General features: G+C 50.9%; 1 protein-coding gene across 1 annotated transcript in view; it reads left to right on the forward strand.

The window, feature by feature from the left end:
* Positions 1-199: 199 nt before the first annotated feature.
* LOC102898643 (cholesterol 24-hydroxylase) overlaps positions 200-22,200 on the forward strand; it is a 28,062-nt gene continuing 6,061 nt past the window's right edge. Inside the window, exons 1-10 of the mRNA XM_006925574.1 lie at positions 200-271; positions 6,442-6,522; positions 7,062-7,143; positions 12,843-12,916; positions 13,335-13,421; positions 18,100-18,238; positions 18,956-19,066; positions 19,943-20,093; positions 20,293-20,355; positions 21,806-21,878. Coding sequence (XP_006925636.1) covers positions 12,852-12,916; positions 13,335-13,421; positions 18,100-18,238; positions 18,956-19,066; positions 19,943-20,093; positions 20,293-20,355; positions 21,806-21,878 — 689 coding nt within the window. The 5' untranslated portion in view covers positions 200-271; positions 6,442-6,522; positions 7,062-7,143; positions 12,843-12,851. The remainder of the gene's footprint in view (positions 272-6,441; positions 6,523-7,061; positions 7,144-12,842; positions 12,917-13,334; positions 13,422-18,099; positions 18,239-18,955; positions 19,067-19,942; positions 20,094-20,292; positions 20,356-21,805; positions 21,879-22,200) is intronic.

Consider the following 22,200-nt stretch of genomic DNA (forward strand, 5'->3'; position numbering starts at 1 on the left):
CACATCCCCGGGCCGCCGAGGCCCAGGTGAGCGGGGGGTGGGGGCGGGGGCCTGGATGGGGCGCTCGAATGGGGGGTCGGGGACCGCGTCCAAACCAGAGTCGGGGCCAGGGGTCCAGCCTCGCCTTTGCGCGCGGCCGCTTGGAGACCGCGGCTGGGAGAGGGGCGCTAACTATTCTTAGTAACAAATTACTCACAGCCGCCGCAGCTGCTCGGCGCCCACCGCGCTCTGCTGGGCCCCGCAAACGTGATGGCAGCGACAACCCTGTTAGGTAGGCGCTATTGTTACCCCATCGTTCAGACGAGGAGACTGAGGCGCGCAGAGGCAAAGTCACCTGCCCAAGGTCACATCGTCGGTAAGCCTAGATTTAAACCCAGGTCAGCCTGGCTCTAAAGTGGGCACTCTTGACTTCGGGGACTTGGACGGGGTCACTCAATCTGGATTGCAACACACTGTACTTTGGTCACATTCCCTTTTGTGTTTCCGTCCTGGTATGTCCTGTCTGTCTTCTCTTTAGTGCTTCCATTCCGTCCTTGGCACACCCCCAACCTCCCTCCCCCTACCAGAAGCTTGCCTTTCTGAAGCCAAAATCAAATGTGTTGTTTCTCTGCTCCAAAGGCTTCCCATCACTTTAGAACTAAATCTCATTCTAAAGTCCACTCTGTGGCCAGCAAGGCCCCTGCTGAGCTGCCAGAACCTGACTGTACTGTTCTCTCCCCCGTTGCTTACTCCTGGCTTCCCCTAGTCAACCTGCACCCCTCTTCCCCAGCTGATTCTCTCATCCGGGGTCTTGCTGTTCCCTATCCGCCCTGTGTAAAGCCTGCCTAGCCCTAAACTCCTTATAGGGCCATCCCCCCTGAAGTTACCTTTTGTTCACCTGTTGACTGTTCACCTGTTGACTGTCTTCCGCTTTAGAATGTGAGCCCCGGAAGGGCAGGGACACTGTGCTGCTTGTGTACCCCAGCGCCTGGCACATTGCAGATGCTCAATAAATATTTGTTGAATGAACAAATGAATAAACAATGGTATTAGACACACTTTTTAAAACCTCAGGACCTGAACATTCTGGAAGGCACCCACCTCCAGCACAAGCCAGATGCCCGGGTATTAGAAGCCTGAATTCATATCTGGTGGGTTCGGGAAAGCTCTCTATGGCTGGTTACATAGGGAGGCAACTGCTGCTTCCTGCTGGCTCTCTGTCCTTCCAGACGCCCTCGCCCACCCTGGGGTCTTCCTGACCCCTTTGCCTTTGCTTAGCAGCTCTGTCTTCCACGCCACCTACATGGTTCTTCTCCCAGCCTTCTGGGCTTGGCTGAAATGCTAACTCCTCAGGGAGGTCCCACTGGCTTCCATGCCCAAATATACTATGTTCATTTTGTGAATTCTAAGTGATCCTAATGGCAATTGGGTCATTATTTGTGCAACTTGTTAAGTGTCTGTCTCTCTCATAAACCTGTGTCTGTCTCTCATTCACTGCTGTGTCCCCAGCATCTAGCAAAGCAGTGGCTGGTACATACATAGTAGACACTCAATAAACAGTGATTCTGGTGGCTGGCGGAAACCTACAAGTTCCGTTAGATGCAGCGTCACCCTTCCAAGTCTTCAAACTGGCCATCGACAGCTTGGAATCGAATGACTTCTGTGCTTATTCTGATAGATCTCGTCACGACTTGGCCTTCTCATAGACCCAAGTGTTTCAAGCGCTGTAGACCCAGTCAGTCTCTGCGTCTTGAGAAGGAAGAACTTGTCAATCCCCTCTCTAGGCCCCTCTTGCCACATCTTTTTTATTTTTTCTTATCGCATTTAAAAAATAAATTTTGTGTGCCCATCTGAAGGGCATTCAAAACTTATTAATGAATAAGTTTTACTCTTTTGAAATACACAATTCCGTGCTCTTTAGGGTAGTGACAGAGTTGTGCAAGCATCGCCACTAGTGCCAGAACATTTTCATCGCCCCAAAAGAAACTCCGGACCTGTTAGCCGCCGCTTCTCATCTTCCCTCAACCCCCAGCCCTCGGCAACCACTAATCTACTTTCTCTCTGTAGATTTGCCTGTTCTCGACATTTCATATAAATGGAACCATACGACACGAGGCCTTCGTGTTTGGCTTCTTCCGGCATTATGTTTTCAAGGATTAGCGTGTGTCCACGTTTCTTTCCTTCATAGGCCTCAATTTCCCCCCAGAGATAACACCGCAGAATCCACATGTGACCTACAGGTGTGGGCGGGAGGGCAGAGGCGTGGGAGGTGGCTGAATGTAATTACGGTTGGGCTCTTTGTTCCAAGGAGGTGAACTGAATGGTGCAGATGCAAAGAGATTTTGGATTAAAAAGTGGTTGGCAGGCAAATATAAAAGCGTGCTAAATGAAATTTCTGGAACCTCTTCTAGCACAAATCAGATGCTATGGCATTCAAGGCCTGGGTCCCCAGACCATGAGTGGCAATACTGTGGTTGACAAGAAATCAATGCATTGAGTCTCTGGGAGTGGAGTTTACCCCTTGGTGCTTCAGAGCTTTACCAGCTGGCAGGCAAGGACCCCTCTGTCTTGCAAAGAGGCAGCTACTGTGCTCTGCCTGCCCCCACTGGCCCTTCATCCTCATTTTGCAGGAGTCACCAAGATGCCCTCTTTTCCAGGATGCCCCAGTGCCCCACCTCTCTGTTCTTATTACAAACAACATCCTACTGCAACGATCCTGTAACAGCTGACAACTCACACCCCGCATTCGGATCTCACACCAAAACTTGCAGCTTCCTTATTTCTCTGTCGCTGCTCTAACCCTCTTCATCAGCTCCCACTCTCCCGGTAGTGTGTGGTGAATGTAAACTTAATGAAAAATCTCTCCCTCCCAGTGTTCATTTCTTTTGGAATAAGTTTTTCAAGTTCGACTCCTGGGCAGTGCTGGTTCTCCTCCCATTCCGACTTGCCAAGTCGCTGGGGGTGGGGCCTCTTCAACAAGTTCTGGGTGATCCCTGGCGATGCTGGAGGCCTGCTGCTGGCTCTGTTGGGCAGTGCGTCCAGCGGACTTTGGGTGCCCAGCCACCCACTCTCCTCCTATCCTTCTGGCACGAGGTACAACCTCGGCCCCTCACCCTCAGTTCTAGTGGGTAGCCCACGCCTTCGCCATTGAATGGGCTCCCTCCATCCCTCTGGGTGTCTCACAGTGGGCTCTCCAGATGAACTCTACTCCACTTATTGTCCACAGCTTTCTCTGTGCACAGGAAAATGTGTATCACCACTGTGCCCACTGCAGTGTCATAGGGAACTGAGCGAGCCGGGGACCGGCTGGGCAGAGGGATTTTCGCCCTCCCCTCCCTCCTGGGTGGCTCTGTCACATCCGGTCTACCACTAGGGGCATGCCAGGTGTCCTTCCCAGTTGCTGTGTTCTACCGTCTCATTCCATCATCCCTTACCTGCCTGTTTCTAACCTCAGGTCTTCCTGCCCCGCCTTTGCCTCCCGGGCACCCCCTGCAGGAGCTGGATGGAATGGGCTTTACTTCCCCTTCTTGCCTGGTGGTGGGGACCCCACACCACTCTATGCCCTTGGCCTTTTTGAGATGTCACACATCTTCCTCCTCAGGTGGCAGTGGACCCCAGTAGTCAGGACACAGGTGGGCCTAGGAGGCTGAGGAGGTTACAAATTCTTCTCATTCAGGTAACTCTAAACTAAGAACATTTCCTGAAAATGTGCAGCTTTGGAGAGTTGACCATAGATGCTAGGTTATTCTAGAAATGCAGCCAGGCATGTGTGGTGTCCATGGTCCATCTTTCTGCAGACGGAGCAGTAGAAGTTCAAGGCCATTCACCTTGAGTGCACTTCCCCACGCATCCGCTCGCCCCCTCTCGCAGCGTGCCTGCCTCCTCTCCAGCCCCGCACCGCCCCCGCACCCCTCCATCCACACTGTCAGACTTTATTCTCGCCTCCTACCTCCCCGAGCAAATGGCACCACCGGGAGAACTGCCTGTCAGGGCTTGGCCACTGCAGCTGCCCGCTTCTCTGCAGGGGCCCACGCACCCTATCTGCTGGGACACGGGGCGTCTTGGACAAGGACGGCCACCCCATGGCTCACGGACGCCGCCCTGTCAATGCCCTCTCTCTCCCGCATCATCAGTTTCCCTGCTCTTCTGGATCATTCTCGTTTTTATATAATATGCTGTAAAAAGAAACCCAACCCTCTCTTCCCCCTCTCATTTCCTCCAAGTGCCACCCCCTGTCTCTGCATCCCCACAGCAACCCCCCTGAGAAGCCTGTCTGTCTTCGGGCCCCGGTTCCCCACTCCTGTTCTCTCTTGAACCCACCACTCCACGGGGCTCTGGCCCCACCTGTCTACCCAGCCTGCTTCGGTCAAGGTCCCAGCGACCTCTGTGGAGCTAACGCATAGTCAGCGCTGGGTCCCCCTCTTGCCTGGCCCCTCAGCAGCCTGGGGCAGACCGACCCCTCTCTCCTTGAAGCCTTTCTCTGCAGAACCCACTGCCCTCTCTCCGGCCCTCCTCCGGCCTCCCGAAGCTCCTGCTCAGTCTCTGTGGCTGGTTGTCCCTTTGCTGCGTGTCCTTGGGTCTCTTCTCTGTCTGCTCTCACCCCTTGTGGTCTAATCCAGTGGCCGAGCTCCGGTGAGAGTCTGCCCGCCTGCTTCGCTTCCGCGTTAGATATCCCCGCCTACCTGACCTGTCCACAGCCGCGCTCCCTTATTGAGTCCACTTGTCTCAGGTCGGTCCCCAGAAAGCTCATCTTGAGACATGAGTTGAAGTGTAAGTAGTTTATGGGGAGGTGACCCCAGTGGGGCTGAGGAATTAGATAGAAAGGAGGTGAGAAAGCCAATAAAGCAAATGACCTCTGGGGGCACCTGGGGGCAGCCCCTGGGAACTCCGGGACCCTGTGGAGCACAGGCCACAGAGCTGCCCCAGCGAGGTGGAGGAATCGGGGTCACTGGTGGGCTGCTCTGGGGGGTACTCTGGGGGGTGCTGAGCTGGCACTTCTGCCTGCCCCTCCTGCAGGCAGAGCCCAGAGAGCCAGCCGTCTCCGTGCTGGCCTTCGGAAGCCTGCGACCTGCATGGCAGTGGGCAGGGGGAGGACGATGGGGTCTGCTGCCCCCAACCACCTCCTTCTTAGTCCTGTTCACCTTGGTTATGGCGCCTCCATCCATCCTCAAGCGGTCCAGGGTCATCCTTGACACCTCTCTCGCTCAGCACATCCAAACGGTCAGCCAGTCCCATTGGCTCCGCCTTCGACGTGCATTGAGCATCTGACTCCTCACTCCACTGGTCCGAGCCCTCGTCACTTCTCACAGCCCCTTCACTGGTGCCCCTCCTCCCACGCTCAGCACTGCAGCAGCAAGAATGACCCATTTAAAACCCAAGTGGGTCCCCTCTCTGCTGTGCTCAAAACCCTCCAGTGGCCCATTTTACCGAGGTCAAAGCCAAAGTGTGGACGACAGCCCACGAGCCATCCATGCAGCACCCTGCTGCAGCCACGAGGCCTTCCTTGAGCTTACCAAGCACACTCCCACCTCAGGACCTTTGCACCTGCTATTCCCTTTGCCTGGAATGCCCTTCCCCGAACTACCTGCATAGCCAGGTCCCTTGCTTCTTACAGCTCCCGTGACACCTTCATAGAGGGCCGTCCCTGACCCGCCTGTGTAAAAAGGCAGCCCGCACGCCCACCCCCAGCTTGCCTCACCTCCCCGCTCTGACTTCTCCCCCATTACTCTCTGACTTCGTAGTTACTTACTTATCTACTCTGTCTTCCCCCAGGAGAATGAGTTCACTAACCCAGAAAACCCCAACTACAGTTCTGTTGTTACTCATTCTGGAAGCTACAGTAAGTGAGCTTGACTGGAACAGAATCACGGAGCGGACGGGAAGTCATGGTACCTTAGAGTGTGCCTCGAGGCGACACTAAAAGGCTCGTCGACAATCTGGTGATCATGCTGCAAACTTAGCGTGACCCAACCGTCCCCCGGTGAGAAGGACTGTGGGGCACCCTGGTACCAGCCGTACAACTGTGGACAGGTGACCTCACCTGTCCAGCCTCAGTGGCCCTACCTGTACAATGGGTTAATAATGGACCTCCCTCCAGGTGGTGTGGGGAGTCAGATGGGGAGAGGCTTGGCACAACACCCAGCGTTGGGAAAGCGTACAGCAAAGGTCTCGAGGTGACCCACGCAATACTGTTGAGTGCCAGCCCCGACCTCTGTAGCAGGGACGTGGCTTTATTCCGCTCCATCTTCTCTCCAAGGAGGCCTCTGGAGCCGGCCAGATCCAGATTTGCATCCCACGTGGTGACCCTGAGCCAGTGCCATACCTCCTCGTGCCTCAGTCCTCTGTGAAGTGGGGCCAATAACGCCGACCTCACAGGGTCCTGGGGGGAAGGGGGCACTCTACTTGTGACTTCCGGCTTTACCTGTGACTTCCGGCGAGCTTACTGTTTCCCATTTCTTCCAGTTTCCTTCTAGGACACCTCCCCTACTTTTGGAAAAAGGATGAGGTTTGTGGCCGCGTGCTCCAAGATGTATTTTTGGATTGGTGGGTCCTAATTTGTCATTTGTTGCCCTTGCTCTAGTCTGGGTCCCTCATGGATCGGCTCCCCTGACCCAGGCCCTGTCTGGCACCTGCCCTCCCTCCTCCCCTGTGGCCACTCCCACCCTGAGCTCTTCCTCCTCTCTGAATGGAGAGACAGAACAGGCTGGTTCGAAAGGCGAGCTCTGCCATTCGCCAGACCAGCGACCTTGGACCAGCTGTCTCTGAGCCTCAGTTTCCTCATCTGTAAACTGGGTGTGGGAGTGTGACTAGCTAAGAGTCCTTGTTTGGGGTGGAGCTTTACACTTTCAAAGCATTTTCAATGACATGCTATCGCTTGATTCCCAGCACAACCTTTGGGGCAAAGGAGTGTGGCAACCCCATTTCATGGAAGTGGAGGCTGAGGCCCAGTGGGGGCTGTGACTCAGCAGGGAGTCAGCCCGAGGCCCTTGGCGAGCCCGGATCTGGGGTGGGATGCCCTGTTTCTCCAGCTGGGCCTGGGCTGGTGATTTTGACAGCCTCTTTCGGATCACTTTGGTTTCCAGGGCTAAGAAGTACGGGCCCGTCGTGCGGGTCAACGTCTTCCACAAAACCTCGGTCATCGTCACAAGCCCAGAGTCGGTCAAGGTAGGAAGCAGCGTGATTTTCATGAGGAGAGCCCTCCGCTCCCCAAGGCAGGGGGCAGGAAACTTGGCCCGGGGGGAATCGTAGGAGAAAAGTTCAAGCCACACGCATTTGGGCTGGTTTTCTGAGGCTCCAAAAGGGAGTGGCATCTTTCTAACTACGTACTATTTGGGGGCTCCGAAGAGCAGGACTGTTTGATGTGGGCGGCGGGTGGGGACTTTACTGTTGGACTCGTTTGGGTTGGGAGTCTTGCCCAACTGGTGCACATGTGCTCACCTCTTAGCCTCGGTGCCTTCATCTGCAAGGTGGGCTTATAACCCTCCTCAGGGCTGTGAAGTGAATTAAGTATTGATCAATTTATTTAACAAGTAAAGAGTCAAAAGATGCTTAAACAGTGTTTACTTTGGACCATGCACTTTTCTATGTCCTTTACAATTATGAACCCGTTTAATGTCATAGGAGTAGGAACTCCTATTAGTCTCCGTTTTTGGAGATGAAGAAACCAAGACAGGTGGCATTAATTGGTCTGAATGCGTGCAGGAAGGTGTCTACTGTGTAGGTACTAAGAATGGCCATCAGATTGTCTCTTTGGGAGTTAGCAGAACTGGGCTCAAGCCTGGGTTCAACTGGCTATGGGACCTCGGACAAGTTACTTCAACTCTCTGGGCCTCTGTTTCCTTGTTTGTAGGACAGGGATGATGCCTTTCTTACAGGTGATTATCAGAATGGGACTGAAGTGATGTATGTGAGCCATCTAGCCCACGCCTGGCACACAACAATCGCTCAGTAAATAATGGTGCTGTTATTCTTACAGCGGGTACTCAGATGATGTGTAGGGTGATTCTCTGCATGGAGGAGGGTATGGTGGCACAAAGAGGCATAAAATACAACTTAGGGTCCAGATCAGGAGACAAAATAAACAATTATGGTGTCCCTAACAGGAAGTTATAAATCATTTCATTTTAAAAAGTTTAATTTCAAATGCAGAAACAGTTTAAGACTTTTTAAAGCATGCTACCAAAAGCCATACACAAAAACCTTCATGTTGCTGAATGAGAAAAGCAGCAGAAAGGTATACATTAAGATGAATTACATCGATAGATATTAAAGTGTTAAACCAACCTTGCATTCCTGGTCGTGATACAGTTTGCTCCTGCGTACGTGGACACATGGATACGATCTGCTCATCTTTTGTTAAGAATTTTTGTTTCTATCTTTATTCTTTTCTTACAATGCCTTTGTCTGGTTTTGGTATCAGGTTAATAGGCCTCATAAGATGAGTTGGGAAATGGTTTCTGTCCTCTGTTTTCTGAAAGAGTTTGTATAGGAGTGATATTATTTCTTTCTTCAATGTTTGATAGAATTCACCAGTGAAGCCGTTTGGACCTGGCATTTTTTTTTGAGGGAAGTATTTTTTTGTTTTGTCTCAACTATGCATTCACTTTCTTTCATTGATATATGACCATCCGAATTTTCTGTTTTTTCTTTAGTTTGGTCTCTTTCAAGGAATTTGTCCATTTCTTCTAAATGGTTGAAATGACTGGAATAAAGCTGTCTACAGTATTTATTTATTATCTTTTTAATGTCTACCAGATCTGTGGTGATGTTCCTTCTTTCATTCTTGAGAACAGTAACTTGGGTTTTCTCTTCTTGATCAAGTTAGCAAAAGGTTTATCAGTCTTCATCTTCTCAAAGAACCAGCTTTTGTTTTATTGCTTTTCTCCATTGTTTGTCCATTTTCTATTTTATTGGTTTCTGCTCTTTATTATTTTCTTCCTCTACTCGTTTGGAGTTCAGTTTGTTCTTGTTCTTCTATTTTAAGATGAGAGCATAGATAATTCATTTTAGACTTTGTTTCTTTTCTGATACAAGCGTTACAAACTGTATATTTCCCTGTAGGCACTAGCTTAGTACCACACATTTCAATAGGTTGTGCTTTTACTTTCACTCGGTTCAAAATAATTTCTAACTTCTCTCGTGATTTTTTTCTTTGAACCACGAATTATTTAAATAAGTATAACGCAATTTCTAAACATTATGAGATTTTCTAGATATTTTCCTGTTATTGATTTCTAATTTAACTCTGTGAGACAAGACCAGAGAAAATACTGTTCATGATTTCAATCCTTTTCAATCTACTGCAGCTCGTTGTATGACCCGGCGTGTGGTCTGTTTTTATGAATGTGCATGGGCACTTAAAAAGAACATATATTCTGCAATTGCTGAACAGAGTGTCTTAGGAATATCGGTCAGGTCAAGCTGCTGATAGTGTTATGCGAATCTTCTAAACCCTTACTAATCTGTCTACATGTTCTAGCAGTTTCTGAGGGAGGCGTGCTAAACTCTCCAATCACAATCACGGATTCGTCTGTTTTTGCTTTCAGTCCTATCACTTTTGCTTCATGTGTTTTAAAGTCGTGTTATTAGATCTGTGCCCATGGAGCGCTGTTATGTTGTTTAATGAATCGATTCTTTTATCTTCAGAAATGCCCCCATTTATCCTTGGTAATATTCTCTTTCCTGGCCTTTATTTTGTCTCATATTAAGACAGCCATTCCGGCTGTCTCGTGCTTAGGGTCACGTGGTATATCTTTTTCTACTCTCTAGCTTCGAACCCACCTGAGTTTTCAAATTTAAAGTGGATTTCTTAGAGATAGAATGTAGTTAGGCCTTGCTGTTTTACACAGTCTGACAATCTCTGCCTTTTAATCAAGGTGCTTAGGTCACTTACATTTAATGTAATCAGTAATAGGGGTAGGTTTGTTATTTTTATTACTAACGTACTTATTAATAGGGTTTAAATCTACCATGCCGTTGTTTGTTTTCTGTTTGTCCCATCTATTGTTTGTTCCCTTTTCCTCCTTTCCCGCCTTCTTTTGGGTTGAGTATGTTTTAGTATCTCATTTTATCTTACTGGTTATCCTAGGGTTCATAGTATAATCTTTAACTTATATCAATCTATCTTCAAGTAATATCATATCACTTCATCTCTGTATACTTTTAGGATTTTCTCTTTATCGCTGATTTCAGAAATTTGATTATGATCTGCCTTGGTGTGTGATCTCCCTTTTCTTTGTGTTAATTTTATGTCAGATTCTTGCAATTTCTTGGATACGTGGATTCCTCAAGCACATTTGCAGCATTCGTAATACATGTGTTACAGCTCTCATCTGTGAATTTCATCGTCTCTGTTATTTCTGGGCCTGGTTATGGGTCAGAATTTCCTGCTCATCGGCACGTTTAGAGATTTTCTATCGCACACTGAATGTTGTGGACTGTACACTGTGGAGTGCTTGATTTTGTTTTATTCCTTTAAAGAGCGCTGGGCTGCGTTCTGGCAGATGATAAAGTTACTTGCAGATCAGCTCGATCCTTTCCAGATTTGTTTTAGGGCTTTTGTAGGGTCGATGTGGAGTAGACTTTCACAGTAGAGCTAGTTTAGCCCGACTACTAACAAGTGACCCTTCTGGGGCCTCTAATAAAGGCCTCATGTCTGAGGTTTAGCTGTGGCCAGTGGGGACTGGAACGATTCTTGGCCTGTGTAAGTTGTGAGAATTATTCAGCCTATGGGTATCCAGTCATTCTCCTTTTCTCAGAAGTCGGGTTTTTTTGTTTGTTTTTTACCCAGTCTTGTGGAATTTCACTCTACACGTGCACAGATTGGTATTCGTCCAAAGACACAAGGGGTCCCTGTGCAGGTTTGCGCACAAGAGCTCTTTGTCTGCACCATTCCCTCCTCTCCGGAACTCTGCCTACACCTTCTAGCCTCTTGTGCTTGGACCCTGATCACGGGCTCATCAGTTTGGAAAGGCCGCTGAGCTGTGTCTGACTTTCCTCTTTGAGTGTCTTTGTCCTGAAATTGGCTCTAGGCAGAAAGCTGGAGTGATCCTAGGTCATGCAGCGTGATTTTTTTTTTCCTTTTCTTCCTCTCAGAGTTCACGATCCTGCACTGCCTATTGTCCAGTGCCTAAAAACAGACATTTCGTACATTGTTGCTCGCATTTCTGGTTGTTCATGGCAGAAGGGCAAGTCTCTCGCCGTTATCCCTTCGCAGGCAGAGGTGTGCTGTCAGCGTGGACAGCCAGCGAAGGCAGCGAGGTGCTGGGGATGCCCTGCGCATCCCTTGTGTCCCAGAGCCCCCGGCTCACTGGGCCATCAAAGGATCCCCAGCTTTGGGGACGGCAGGTCACAGGGACCCCTTGCTATAAAGGACACCTGTCAGAGCCTGTGCTGAGGCTGCTGTGCCTCTGCGTGGGGGTTCCTTGGATCAGGTTGCGAAGAGGCGGCACAGACCTTAGGGTGCTCATGGATATTTGAGGGGGGCCTGGGAAGCCAGCCTTTACTGCGACATTTTTTGGCAGGAAAGGAGACCTGTGGGAATGTGGTAGTGATGGAACTGGCTTACAAATGACAGTGTTTGGGTGGGGTCCCCAGGATGTGGATCATGACCCAAAGTCAACTATTTCTGGGGGTTCTTTTCATCTGAACAATTGATATTAGACCCCTGGGAGCTAAGCTCACAGATACTAGCTGCCCCTGGGTTGATATACAGCAGAGATGTCACCTTCTGCTTCCCAGCACCCACAGGATAAAGCTCAGCATCCCCCGGGGCAGGCCCCTTAAGCCCCTGGCTGCCCCTCCCCACTCCACACAGCTCTGTCTGGATGCACCAGGCGTCCGGGGCTTCCCCTGCCTGCATCTCAGCGCTCTCTCCCCTCCCCCACAGCAAATTCCCTAGATTCAAGTCCTATGGCCACCATTTACCATATGCGTGACCTTGGGCCAGTTTTAAATCTCAGTGTCTTCATTTATATGGAAGACGAGCATAGAAGCACCACCCATGTCTTAGAGTTGACGGGGCATTAAATGAGCTGTAGGATGCTGACGTGCGCCTGGCGTGTCTGGAGCACCTGCTGTGTGTCAGGCACCGTAGCCAACATTTTCATTTAGAACTAACTTAGTCTTCACAGCAACCCTACCAGGCAGGCACTCCCTCATCCCCATCTTGTAAGATGAGGAAACCGAGCCAGAGGAGGGAGTAATTCATGCGGGCTCACGGAGTTGTTGGCACACGGTGGAGCGAGGATGTTGAGCCCAGAGTCCGAGTCGAGCCAGCTGACCCCACAGCCTGAGCTGTAACCCCTGGGCTATACGGCCTCAAGAGCTGTTAGCTAATGTTACTGTTGTGCCATCCAGCTCTTGATGAGGAAGCCGACCCTTCCTCCAGGAAGCCTTCCTTGACTTCTACGGCTCGGTTGGCACAAACAGCACTGAATCGGTGCCGAGTGTCCCTCCTGTGTTCCCAGAGCCCTCCCTTAGGGCTTCTTCGCTTCTCTCCTCTGGTTTCAGAGCAGCCCGTGTCCTTTCTTGTTCTCGCCACTTTGGAAGGTGGTGAGGTTGGGGTCCTGAGGTGAGTGTTAGGGTGATGGGACCCCCTGCACTCCCTCCCGCTGTGGTCACAGGAAAATCACTTCGCCCCTCTGCATCCCACTTTCCTTATCCCTGAATGGGATGCCGATGCTCGAAGACAGGCCTTCTGGAGGGTCAGGCGAGGCCACACGTGTGAAGTGTCCACACTACAGCCGACGCTCGGTTCAGGGTGATTATTTGGGGGCCTGTTGCACAAGAGTCAAGAGAACTGTGAGTCCTTCGCAGCCTCTCGCGGACATCCGAGCTCACGTGGGTTTTTTGGGGCTATTTAGAAGTTCCTGATGTCCACCAAGTATAACAAGGACTCCAAGATGTACCACGCGATCCAGACGGTGTTCGGCGAGCGGTAAGCCGTGGCCCGGGCTGTGAGCAGAGGGCCCCGGGCTCCAGGCCGCTGGCGTGGCGTTAGGGCCCGGGGCCCTGGCTGCCGGGCCCACCACACATTCCCCATACATGGTGGCCTTCTCCGCTTTCCCCTCAGATGGCAGATGGGAGTGTGGGGGTCACTGAGGTCGGGGCACATGATCACCCCATTTCTTTTTCATTTACTTTTTTATTTTCATCAGAGTAAAATTCACATACCGTAAAACTCACCATTTTAAGCACTTTGGAGGTACCATTCAGTGGCATTTGGTACATTCACGATGTGGCTTAACCATCACCACTGTCTAGCTCGTCACCTCCAGAGGTGACCTGTACCATCAAGCAGTCAGTCCCCATTCCCAAACCCTGTTTTTCTCATCAAGTGTTTGTGTCCCCCGCAGACTGTTCGGCCAAGGCTTGCTGTCTGAATGTGACTACGAGCGCTGGCACAAGCAGCGGAAGGTCATGGATCTGGCCTTCAGCCGCAGGTGAGTGTGGCCGGGGCGGGCGGCGGGTCTTGGCCGGGAGGCTGCACAGGGACAGGCTGGGAAGGGGGGTCTATTGGATGGGGCCTTATCAGGGAGAAAGGACAGGAAAGAGCACGTTAGTGGTCAGAGAGAGTGAGACAGACCGGCCAGTGGGACGCGAGGCCGAGAGAGGTCCCCACACTGTTTGTGAACATCAAGGGCTAGGTGACAGCGATGCCTGGAGGTATGGGGTCCCTGTCCCCCTGGAAATCTCCTGGCTCAGAACTCATCACTCCTCATCTGGACTTTTTTATTTGAGTTATTACAGTTTTCATTTTGAGATAACATTTTATTTTTAAAATAACTTTTATTGAGCTGTAATTCACATACCTTACGATACACCCATTTACAGAGTAGAATTTAAGCGTTTTAAATTTATTCACAAAGTTGTACAACCATCACTGTAGTCAATTTTAGAGCGTTTTCATCACCCCCCAAAAGCAGTCACCCCTCATTTCCTCTCTCTGTCCCCAGCGCCTGGCAACCACTAATTTACGGTCTGTATCTATGAATTCTCACATTCTAGACATTTCTTATAAATGAAATCATATATGGTTTTTTTGTGCCTGGCTTCTTTCACTTAGCATAATGTTTTCGAGGTTCATCCATGTTACAGGATGTATCAGAAATTCATTCCTTTTTATTTCCAAATAAAATTGCATCGTGTGGACATCCCACAGTTCGTTTACCCATTCGTTAGTTGACAGTTGGTCGAGGCGTTTCCACATTTTTACTGTCATGAATAATGCTGCTCTAAACAGTCGTGTACAAGTTTGTGAGTGGACCTGTGTTTCCACTTCCCTGGGAGTATGCCTAGGAGTGGGTGGCTGGGTCCTATGGTTTGCAATTTTGAGGAAAGTAATCTTTTCTTTTGATGTAATTTCAAATTTACAGAAAAATTGCCAGAATAGTCAAAGGGACTCCTGTATATCTCTTGCCCAGATTCACGGACTTGTTTATTGTTTAAATCACCATTTGCTTTATCATTTTTTCTCTCTGTGTATATATAAATATATTTACCATTTTCCCTGTGTGTACATACATATATGTATTTTTTTTTTAGGATAGTGCATATTTTTAAAAAATCATTTGAGAGTAAGTTTTGAGAGTAAGTTGGGGGCATTGTGATCCCTTCCCTTAAATACTTCTGTGTGTATTTCCTGAGAACAAGGACATTCTCTGACATGACTACAGTTCAGTTATCAAAATGAGGAAGTTTAACATGAATCCAATACTGTTATCTAATATTCAGTCTATATTTAAATTTTGTTGTTTTTTTGTGCAATTACAGCTGTTTTTTTTCCTCATATAGGGTCCAATCCAGGTTCATGTATTACATTTCATTACCATGTCTCTTTCTCCTGCATTCTAGAATAGTTCTTAGTCTTTCCTTGACCTTCTTGACCTTAAGATTACAGGCCAGTTTTGTTGAATGTCCTTCAATTTAAGTTTGTTGGCTGTTTCTGCGTGATTACACCCAACTTACCCTTTTTGGTGGAAATGGCACAGAGGTGATGTTGTGTCTCCCTCCCGGCATCATATCGGGAGGCATATGCTATCAATTTGTTCAATTGCCGAAGTTGTTAACTTCCCTCGCTTGGTTAAGGCCGTGTCCTCCAGCTTTCTCCACTGCGAAGTTGCCACTTAGTATGTGACCTGTGGGTGAATATAGATACATCCTCACCTGACTTTCATTACGGCCTCCTCCCTGGCCTCCCTGCCTCCTGCCTCCCTCATCTGGTGCATCCACCTCACTGTCCTGGAAAGATCTTGCTAAAGCTCAGATCTGGCCGCATCACTCCCCTGTCCTGAAGCCTTCAATGGGTCCCTATTATCTGAAAGCTGAAGGTCAGACCCTACCCACCCTTAGTCCCCTCCAGCCTTTGTGCCTTCTCTTCTCCACTGGGTTCTTTCTGGTGTCTCTGCCTATGTTCCTAGAATCCCTTCTGCCTTCTGTGCTCCCAAGGGAACACTGGGCCTTTTTTTTAATACCCAGCTAAGATGTCACTGCTTAGAGAAATCGTTCCCTGACCTTCCAAGGCTGAGTTATGTTCTTGTCATGCCCACTGCAGTGATTCTCATTCACATCCACCTCTCTTACTAGACCTCAGGTTTCTGAAGGCAGACGATACACTCTGTCCCTGGACCCTGCACCTAGCATAGCACCAGGCACTGTGAAAGCCCTCCAGGAGTACCCATAGAGTGAATGAATATATTAATAAAATAATGAATTGAAATAGTCTTGGACTTACTGCAGAGCTTCCAGGAGTGAGAATGAGAAGGAATAGATTAGGAAGAAGCATTTATTTCATAAAAACTTGTTGCACCAAGAGCCAGGGTTACAAAGGCCAGCCAAGGCGACATGGTTCCTGTCCTCAGAAAGCTCTGAAGTTATCCGAGGACATGGATTCTAACCAGAGGACCACCCACAGTGCTCGCGACTTAAACACCAGTGGCGTCGTCTGGGTGCGCCCATTCCGGCACACGGGACCTTGCGTTCGAACAGCGCTTCGCGTCCTATTAAGTGCTTTCACAGACATTTTTATTTTTCAAAATTAATTGTGGTTAAGATACACGTAACGTAAAATATGCTGTCTTGGCCATTCTGAGCTGTACTGTTCAGTGGTCTCAAGTATGGTCACATCGTTGTGCGACCGTCCCCACACCTTTTTATTTTTCATTTTCACAATAAGGTAGTTATCGAAGAGATGACTCTTGCATTGGAAATGCAAAATTCACAAAGTTTATGAAAAAAGATTTGGAAGATGCCTGTGTTTATGAAAGTGTTTTGACTCTTGCTGAATTCTAATTCATTAATGAGGAGAGAAAAAAGACCCATTGGTGAGTTTCATCTCTAGCCATTATCCACTAGAATAGCATTACGTACTTTAAATAACATTGGGAGAGTAAATTGCCAGTTTCTGGTCTTTCAGATACTATTTTTACTGAGAGACCTTGGTCCAGTCATTTTCGTAAAAGACAAGGGGGGTGGGATTTTACTGTACCACTAATGCTCCGGCCCAAAGTTTGTACTTACAATAGCTGCAGGAGATTCAGTGTTGTTATGGTAACCAGCCACGTGCTATCCAAACAGTCAACTTGAATGTGATTAAAAAAGAAAAAAGACAATTACAAAGAAGCTTGCAAATAAATATGTACTTGCAAACCATATAAGTGCTACGAAGGAAAAGTCAGGGGTGCCATGGGAGCACGTATTGGGCCTACTTGGGGCTCAGAAGACATTTCCCCGAGGAGGCGGCTTTTCGGTGTCCATCTGGAGAGTGGGCAGGTGTTAAGGTGGTAATGGGGCATGAGGATGGAGGCTGGCAGGGAGGAGAGCTCCGGGCAGAGGGGACAGCATGTGCAAAGGCCCTGAGGTGGGAAGCAGCATTGTGCTTTGAAAGAGCTAAAAGACCATTTTAATAGGAAGGCAATGCTGCAGGCGGGAGTCAGCAAGGGACAGGGTCTGCCCCCCGGGCCCAAGTGAGAACGTTTGCCTCCCTCCTAAGAGTGACAGAGCACGTCAAAGTGTTTTAGGTTGGTAAGGGACCAGAGCAGAGTGGTGACCTGGGCCACAGGGGATAAGCGGGGTGGGGATCAGTAGCAGTGAGCACTGAGAATTCCCAAGAGTTTAGACTTGTCATCAAGCACAGAGGTGTGGGGTCCTGCGCGAGACCCGGAAGTCGAGCAGGGCTGCTGGAAAGGCAACGAAGAGCTGATTTTCTTTTCTAATTAAAACACTTGCTCTGTTTTCTCTTCTCCCGTTTTTTTTCTTTTGAATGTTTTAAAACACTTTTTATTTAGAAACAATTTCAAATTTCTAGACAAGTTTCAAGAGTAAGAATAAGAGAAAGAACACCCCTATATTCTTTACCCAGATTGTTAACATGAAAAATTGCTTTTAATTTCAAAAGCAGCATTTTCTGTTAGTTAATATTTCTAATTATATTAGAAATATGTAATGTTCAAAGTTGCAGTCTTCCCCCTTCCCACTCCCTCAGGGGTACCGTTTTTGTGAGTTTGGAGCACATCCTTCCATATCTCTTTCTAAGCTCTATGCCTGGCAGATGAGCTGGGTAGATGTCCTGGGGCAGAGGGCTCTGTAGGTTGGGAGCTCTGGGTCTGAGGACTAATTTCCATGAAGGATTGGGCACTGTGACTGCTCAAGACAGGGCATGAAATGGGAAAACAAAAGGCTGCAGGTGGCAGCCCTGGGCAGAGCAGGTAAGGAGAGCGGGCAGTGCCCGCAGAGAAGTTGGAGAGGGACCTTCATGGGCTCTGGAGGTCCCAGAGGCCTTTCTTTCCTTCCTTCCTGCTGTCCTCTGGGGTTTCTACACAGCCACATCCCCTTGAGCTCAGAATTCAGGGACCCAGTGGCCGATGGAGGACCCGAGGAACCATTAGGACAAGGGCAAGGGGACAATGGCCATCCTGAGTGGAGGGGAATGGCGAAACCCCAGGGTTTAGTTTGATTACTACAACCCCAACATGTAAGCCGAGCCTCCAGGGGAGACCAGGAAGGCTGGGAGGGGCCACCACTGCCACTCTGTACGCTGGCCTCCTCCCAGAGAGTGGGGCGCAGGGCGGCTGCAGCCCTAGGCCAGTCCCGGTGGCCACTGATTTGTGTGCTTTTCCCCAGCTCCTTGGTTAGCTTGATGGAAACATTCAACGAGAAGGCGGAGCAGCTGGTGGAGATTCTGGAAGGCAAGGCGGATGGGCAGACCCCGGTGTCCATGCAGGAAATGCTGACCTGCACCACCATTGACATCCTGGCCAAGGTGACATGCGGATGGCAGGGCACGGGGGGCGGGGGGCTGTGCCACACGGGGCAGTGGGCTCTTCTTCCTTCCTCTTGCCCTGTCTCTGCTGTTCTTCCCTCCCTCTGAGCTACCCCATGTCGGCCCCTTCTCTGAGCCGAGAGCTTCACACCTCCTTGAAAATTCAAAACGACCTGGAATGAGATTAGAGCCACAAACTCATTCTCTAAAAACGGACGCTAAGAGGTGTGGGGACTGGCCTGTGGCCGGTCGGGGGCAGGGCAGGACCGGACCTCAGGTCTGCCTGAATCCCAGCTCAAAGCCCACCTCCACCGGGTAATGGCTTGGCTTTTCACCCTGGCAGACCCGGCGGTGGCCCAGATGACCCGAAACCCAGGTAAAGGCAGGTCAGCTAGAGCACAGAGACAGTGAACGCAGTCACTGTTATTCCATGATTCACTGGGAAGCTGGGTATAGAATGGACCCCCAAGGCAGGCTGCCTTTTAGGGGAGATGTATCTTGTCAAGGAAGGAGGCCGAGGTTTATCGAGTAGCTACTATGTGCTCCTTAACCCTCAGCACATTCAGCGGGCTCGGAGTTACCATGGTTCAGTCTGAGGAGTCGATGACACGACACACGTCAGACTCAGGGCCCGGGTCTCTAAATGGCGCCAGGCACTGCCCTGGGTGTTTGGTCTTCTCACGCCCTGGGTGCGACCCCGCCCTCCTCTCTTCCCAGGCAGCCTTTGGGTTGGAGACCAGCATGCTGCTGGGTGCCCAGAAGCCTCTGTCTGGGAAAGTGAAGCGGATCCTGGAGGGTATCAGCGCATCCCGCAACACTCTGGCGAAGGTATGGCCTCCGCGCCCCTCCTGGTGACCAGCCACCATCGCTGGTGCTCTCCTCACTCGCTGGAGCCCCTCCTCCAGTGATTTTTTTCAGAATGAGTTTTGAGCTCTGCTATGTATGTCCCACGTGACTCCTAAATCACTTGGGGTTTGCACACACTGCCCGAAGTAGAGGCTCTGAATGAAAGTAGTTTAAGCAGGTTATTAGGAGTCACTCGTTCTCTCGTGTAAAGTGACCCCTGAAGCAGGCCATCTAGGGTGGCTGTGATGGCTCCACAATGTCAGATGTTCCTGGATTTTTCTTGTGTTCCGCTGTCTCTGGCACGTCACCTCATTGTCATTATATGGCAGCTGCGGCTCCAGCTATTCCCTCCTTGTTCCGGGCTTGAAGGAGGAAGAAGGGAGAAAGGTGGTACTTGAATTGATTCTCAGAAAGATGCCCAGGGCCCCTCCCGTTCCCTGGAACCTCAGCCTCTGAGTTCGCGGTCCTCAGATGCCACCCGTCCTTTCGGCTCTCGGTCCCGCCCCCCTTCCCTCTGGCAGTGTTTCCTCCTGCACTGCAAACCTAACCACCTCCATCCTTCGGGGATCCCCGCTTGTTTTCTAGTGCACCCTGGATGCTGTAAGGCATCTTTCCCGTCATTTCTAGAGATTTGGTGCAGGAAGCGGAAGCCGAGGACGCTTGGGCTTAGCCCACCTTCTCGCCCCAGTTTCCCCGGCTGTTTTACCTTTTCTCGAACTCTCTGGCGTTCTTCCGGCCTCCGAGCTTGCCAGTGCTGCTGTGGTTTTCCCAAGTCCTTCTGGAGCTGGGGGGGGAGGAGGGGCGAGGGACGCGTGCGGTTCGCTGGACCGACCGCCCTGAGCTGCGACTCTCGTCTAGTTCATGCCGGGCAAGTGGAAGCAGCTGCGCGAGATCCGGGAGAGCATCCGCTTCCTGCGCCAGGTTGGCAAGGACTGGGTGCAGCGCCGCCGGGAGGCCCTCAAGAGAGGGGAGGACGTCCCCGCCGACATCCTCACGCAGATCCTCAAAGGTGCGGGGGCTCCCTCCGAGGCCCAGGTGGCCGGCTCCGACCCGTCAGAGCTACCGGTCACGGTCACGGCTGACTCTAGATGTCTCGGGATGGCGGCAGGGAGGGGGGGGTCGTCCCCAGCTGTGCATGGGGAAAGGCGGCAGGAGTGTGAGCGTTGCAGATGTCACTGCTGGGGCCTGAGCCTCTCTTTGTCTTTCAGCCGAAGAGGGGGCCCAGGATGACAAGATTCTGCTGGACAACTTCGTCACCTTCTTCATTGCTGGTCCGTAGTGTCAGCGGTGACTGAGGGCTCAGAGCTTTGCAGACATGATGGAACTGTGGGGTCCCTAAAACCCCTACCAAGAGATTTCTCAGGCTGTCTAATCAGAGCTCTGCTGTGGGATTGGGGGGCTGGATGGGGGCGGGAGGAGCAGAGCCCTCTCTCTCTGCTTAGGGAGATCCAGGAGGCCCCCTTGGTGGCATCTGACCTGGTGATGGAGCTGGCAGTCGCGCGGACTTGTGAAGCTGCCTTTGGGGGTTCAGGAGAGCTTGCCATGTGAATTCAGGGTTCTCCTTCACTCAGAATTCGAGTTGGGGGGCCATCAGTAAGCTAATGCAAAGACATGCTAGGCATCTTCATTCACTGGCTCATCAAATATTTCTTGAGCATCTGTCTTCACCTAGAAGACGGCCCCGCACCCATCAGGGACCCCTCGGGTGCTGCTGCCTCAGCGGAGGCTCAGTGATCAGGCCCGTTAGAATCTCTCCATGGCTTTTGCGCCCTCACATCTCACAGTTTCAGCTGTGTATTTATTGGTGTTATTCAATGAAGCCTGTCCGATGGTGGTGGTAGACAGACAGACAGACACAGATGGACAGGATTGGTTGGGAACCTTGAGGGGGTGGATTTTTGGAAGAGGGAGAAGCAACACAGCTGCCCTGCTCTGCCCCAGTCCCCTGCAGTGTCTGGACACTGGGTCACAGTTGGCAACGCAGAGCCAGGGCCAGGCCGGACTTCCAGCTGCTTCTGCTATCCACCCCCATCCCTGTACCCCTCACCCCCCAGCAGGGTTCCTGGCTGTGACTCATGCTCTTACCCGCCCTGAGAGCAGCTGGGACTCACCTCCCAGCACCTACATGCTGTGAGGTGTAGGCCCTTCTCTTGTGTATGAGCGGGCCCTTGAGGCCCCTTGACTGGCAGTGGTTGCCACCTGGTAAGCCACCTGCCCCTTTACAGGAAATTCCTGCCATGCAGATGGTTCCCTCACGGGCCAGTTGGGGGCTCTGACTATGAACTTGGCCAGATGCTGCCCAAACTCAAAATCAGCTCTTTCAGGGCAAAGTCACCACTGGTCCCTGAGGCTGCAGGGGCGCCCTCTGTGGACTTTAGGAGCTGGTGCTTGCGTGGGGGCGAGACATGGCCTTGGGCTCGAAAGCCTTGCTTGACTTGAGTCCCAGCTCTGCTCCTCCTGCTGCGTCACCTCAGAGAAACACATGCCTCTCAGCCTCAGCTTTTTCTTCTGCAAAATGGGGACGAACATCGCTCTAGGCCACTCAACTCCACTGGCTGGCACAGGCGACATGGCATCTGCTTCACATCTGTGCGCCAAGCTCAGCCCCGGCAGGCAGAAGCGAGGGCCTGAACTGCCACCAGGGTCTGGGGGTCTCAGAGGCCGGGCCAACAGCAGCCATGTGGTCCAGTGCAGAGCTGCCACTCTCCTCCTTTCCTGCAGGTCACGAGACCTCTGCTAATCACTTGGCCTTCACTGTGATGGAGCTGTCACGCCAGCCCGAGATCTTGGCGAGGTACGGAGAGGGGGTCGGGAGTGCTCCCTTGATGTCGGTGAAGGAGTTTGTCTGCTGTCTTTTTCCTGGAGGGCCACCTAGAGGGTCGAGCCCCCTGCATTGTGTCCTGCTTCTCTCTACCCCAGGGCCTTTGCACATGCTGTTTCCTCTTCAGGAAGCCTGTCTTTCTGCTTTTCTCCAGGAGAATTCCTCCTCCTCTTCCTCTTTCTCAGACCCCTAAAGCAGACTCTATCCTCCTCCCAGCTGACGAATGCGTTTATTCCTAGGACCGTTTGCTCTAAGTCTATTTCAGTCATGAAACTGGAAGCTCCAAGCGGGCAGG

This window comes from Pteropus alecto, unplaced genomic scaffold, assembly GCF_000325575.1.
Source record: "Pteropus alecto unplaced genomic scaffold, ASM32557v1 scaffold8, whole genome shotgun sequence".
Classification (NCBI taxonomy): Eukaryota; Metazoa; Chordata; class Mammalia; order Chiroptera; family Pteropodidae; genus Pteropus; species Pteropus alecto.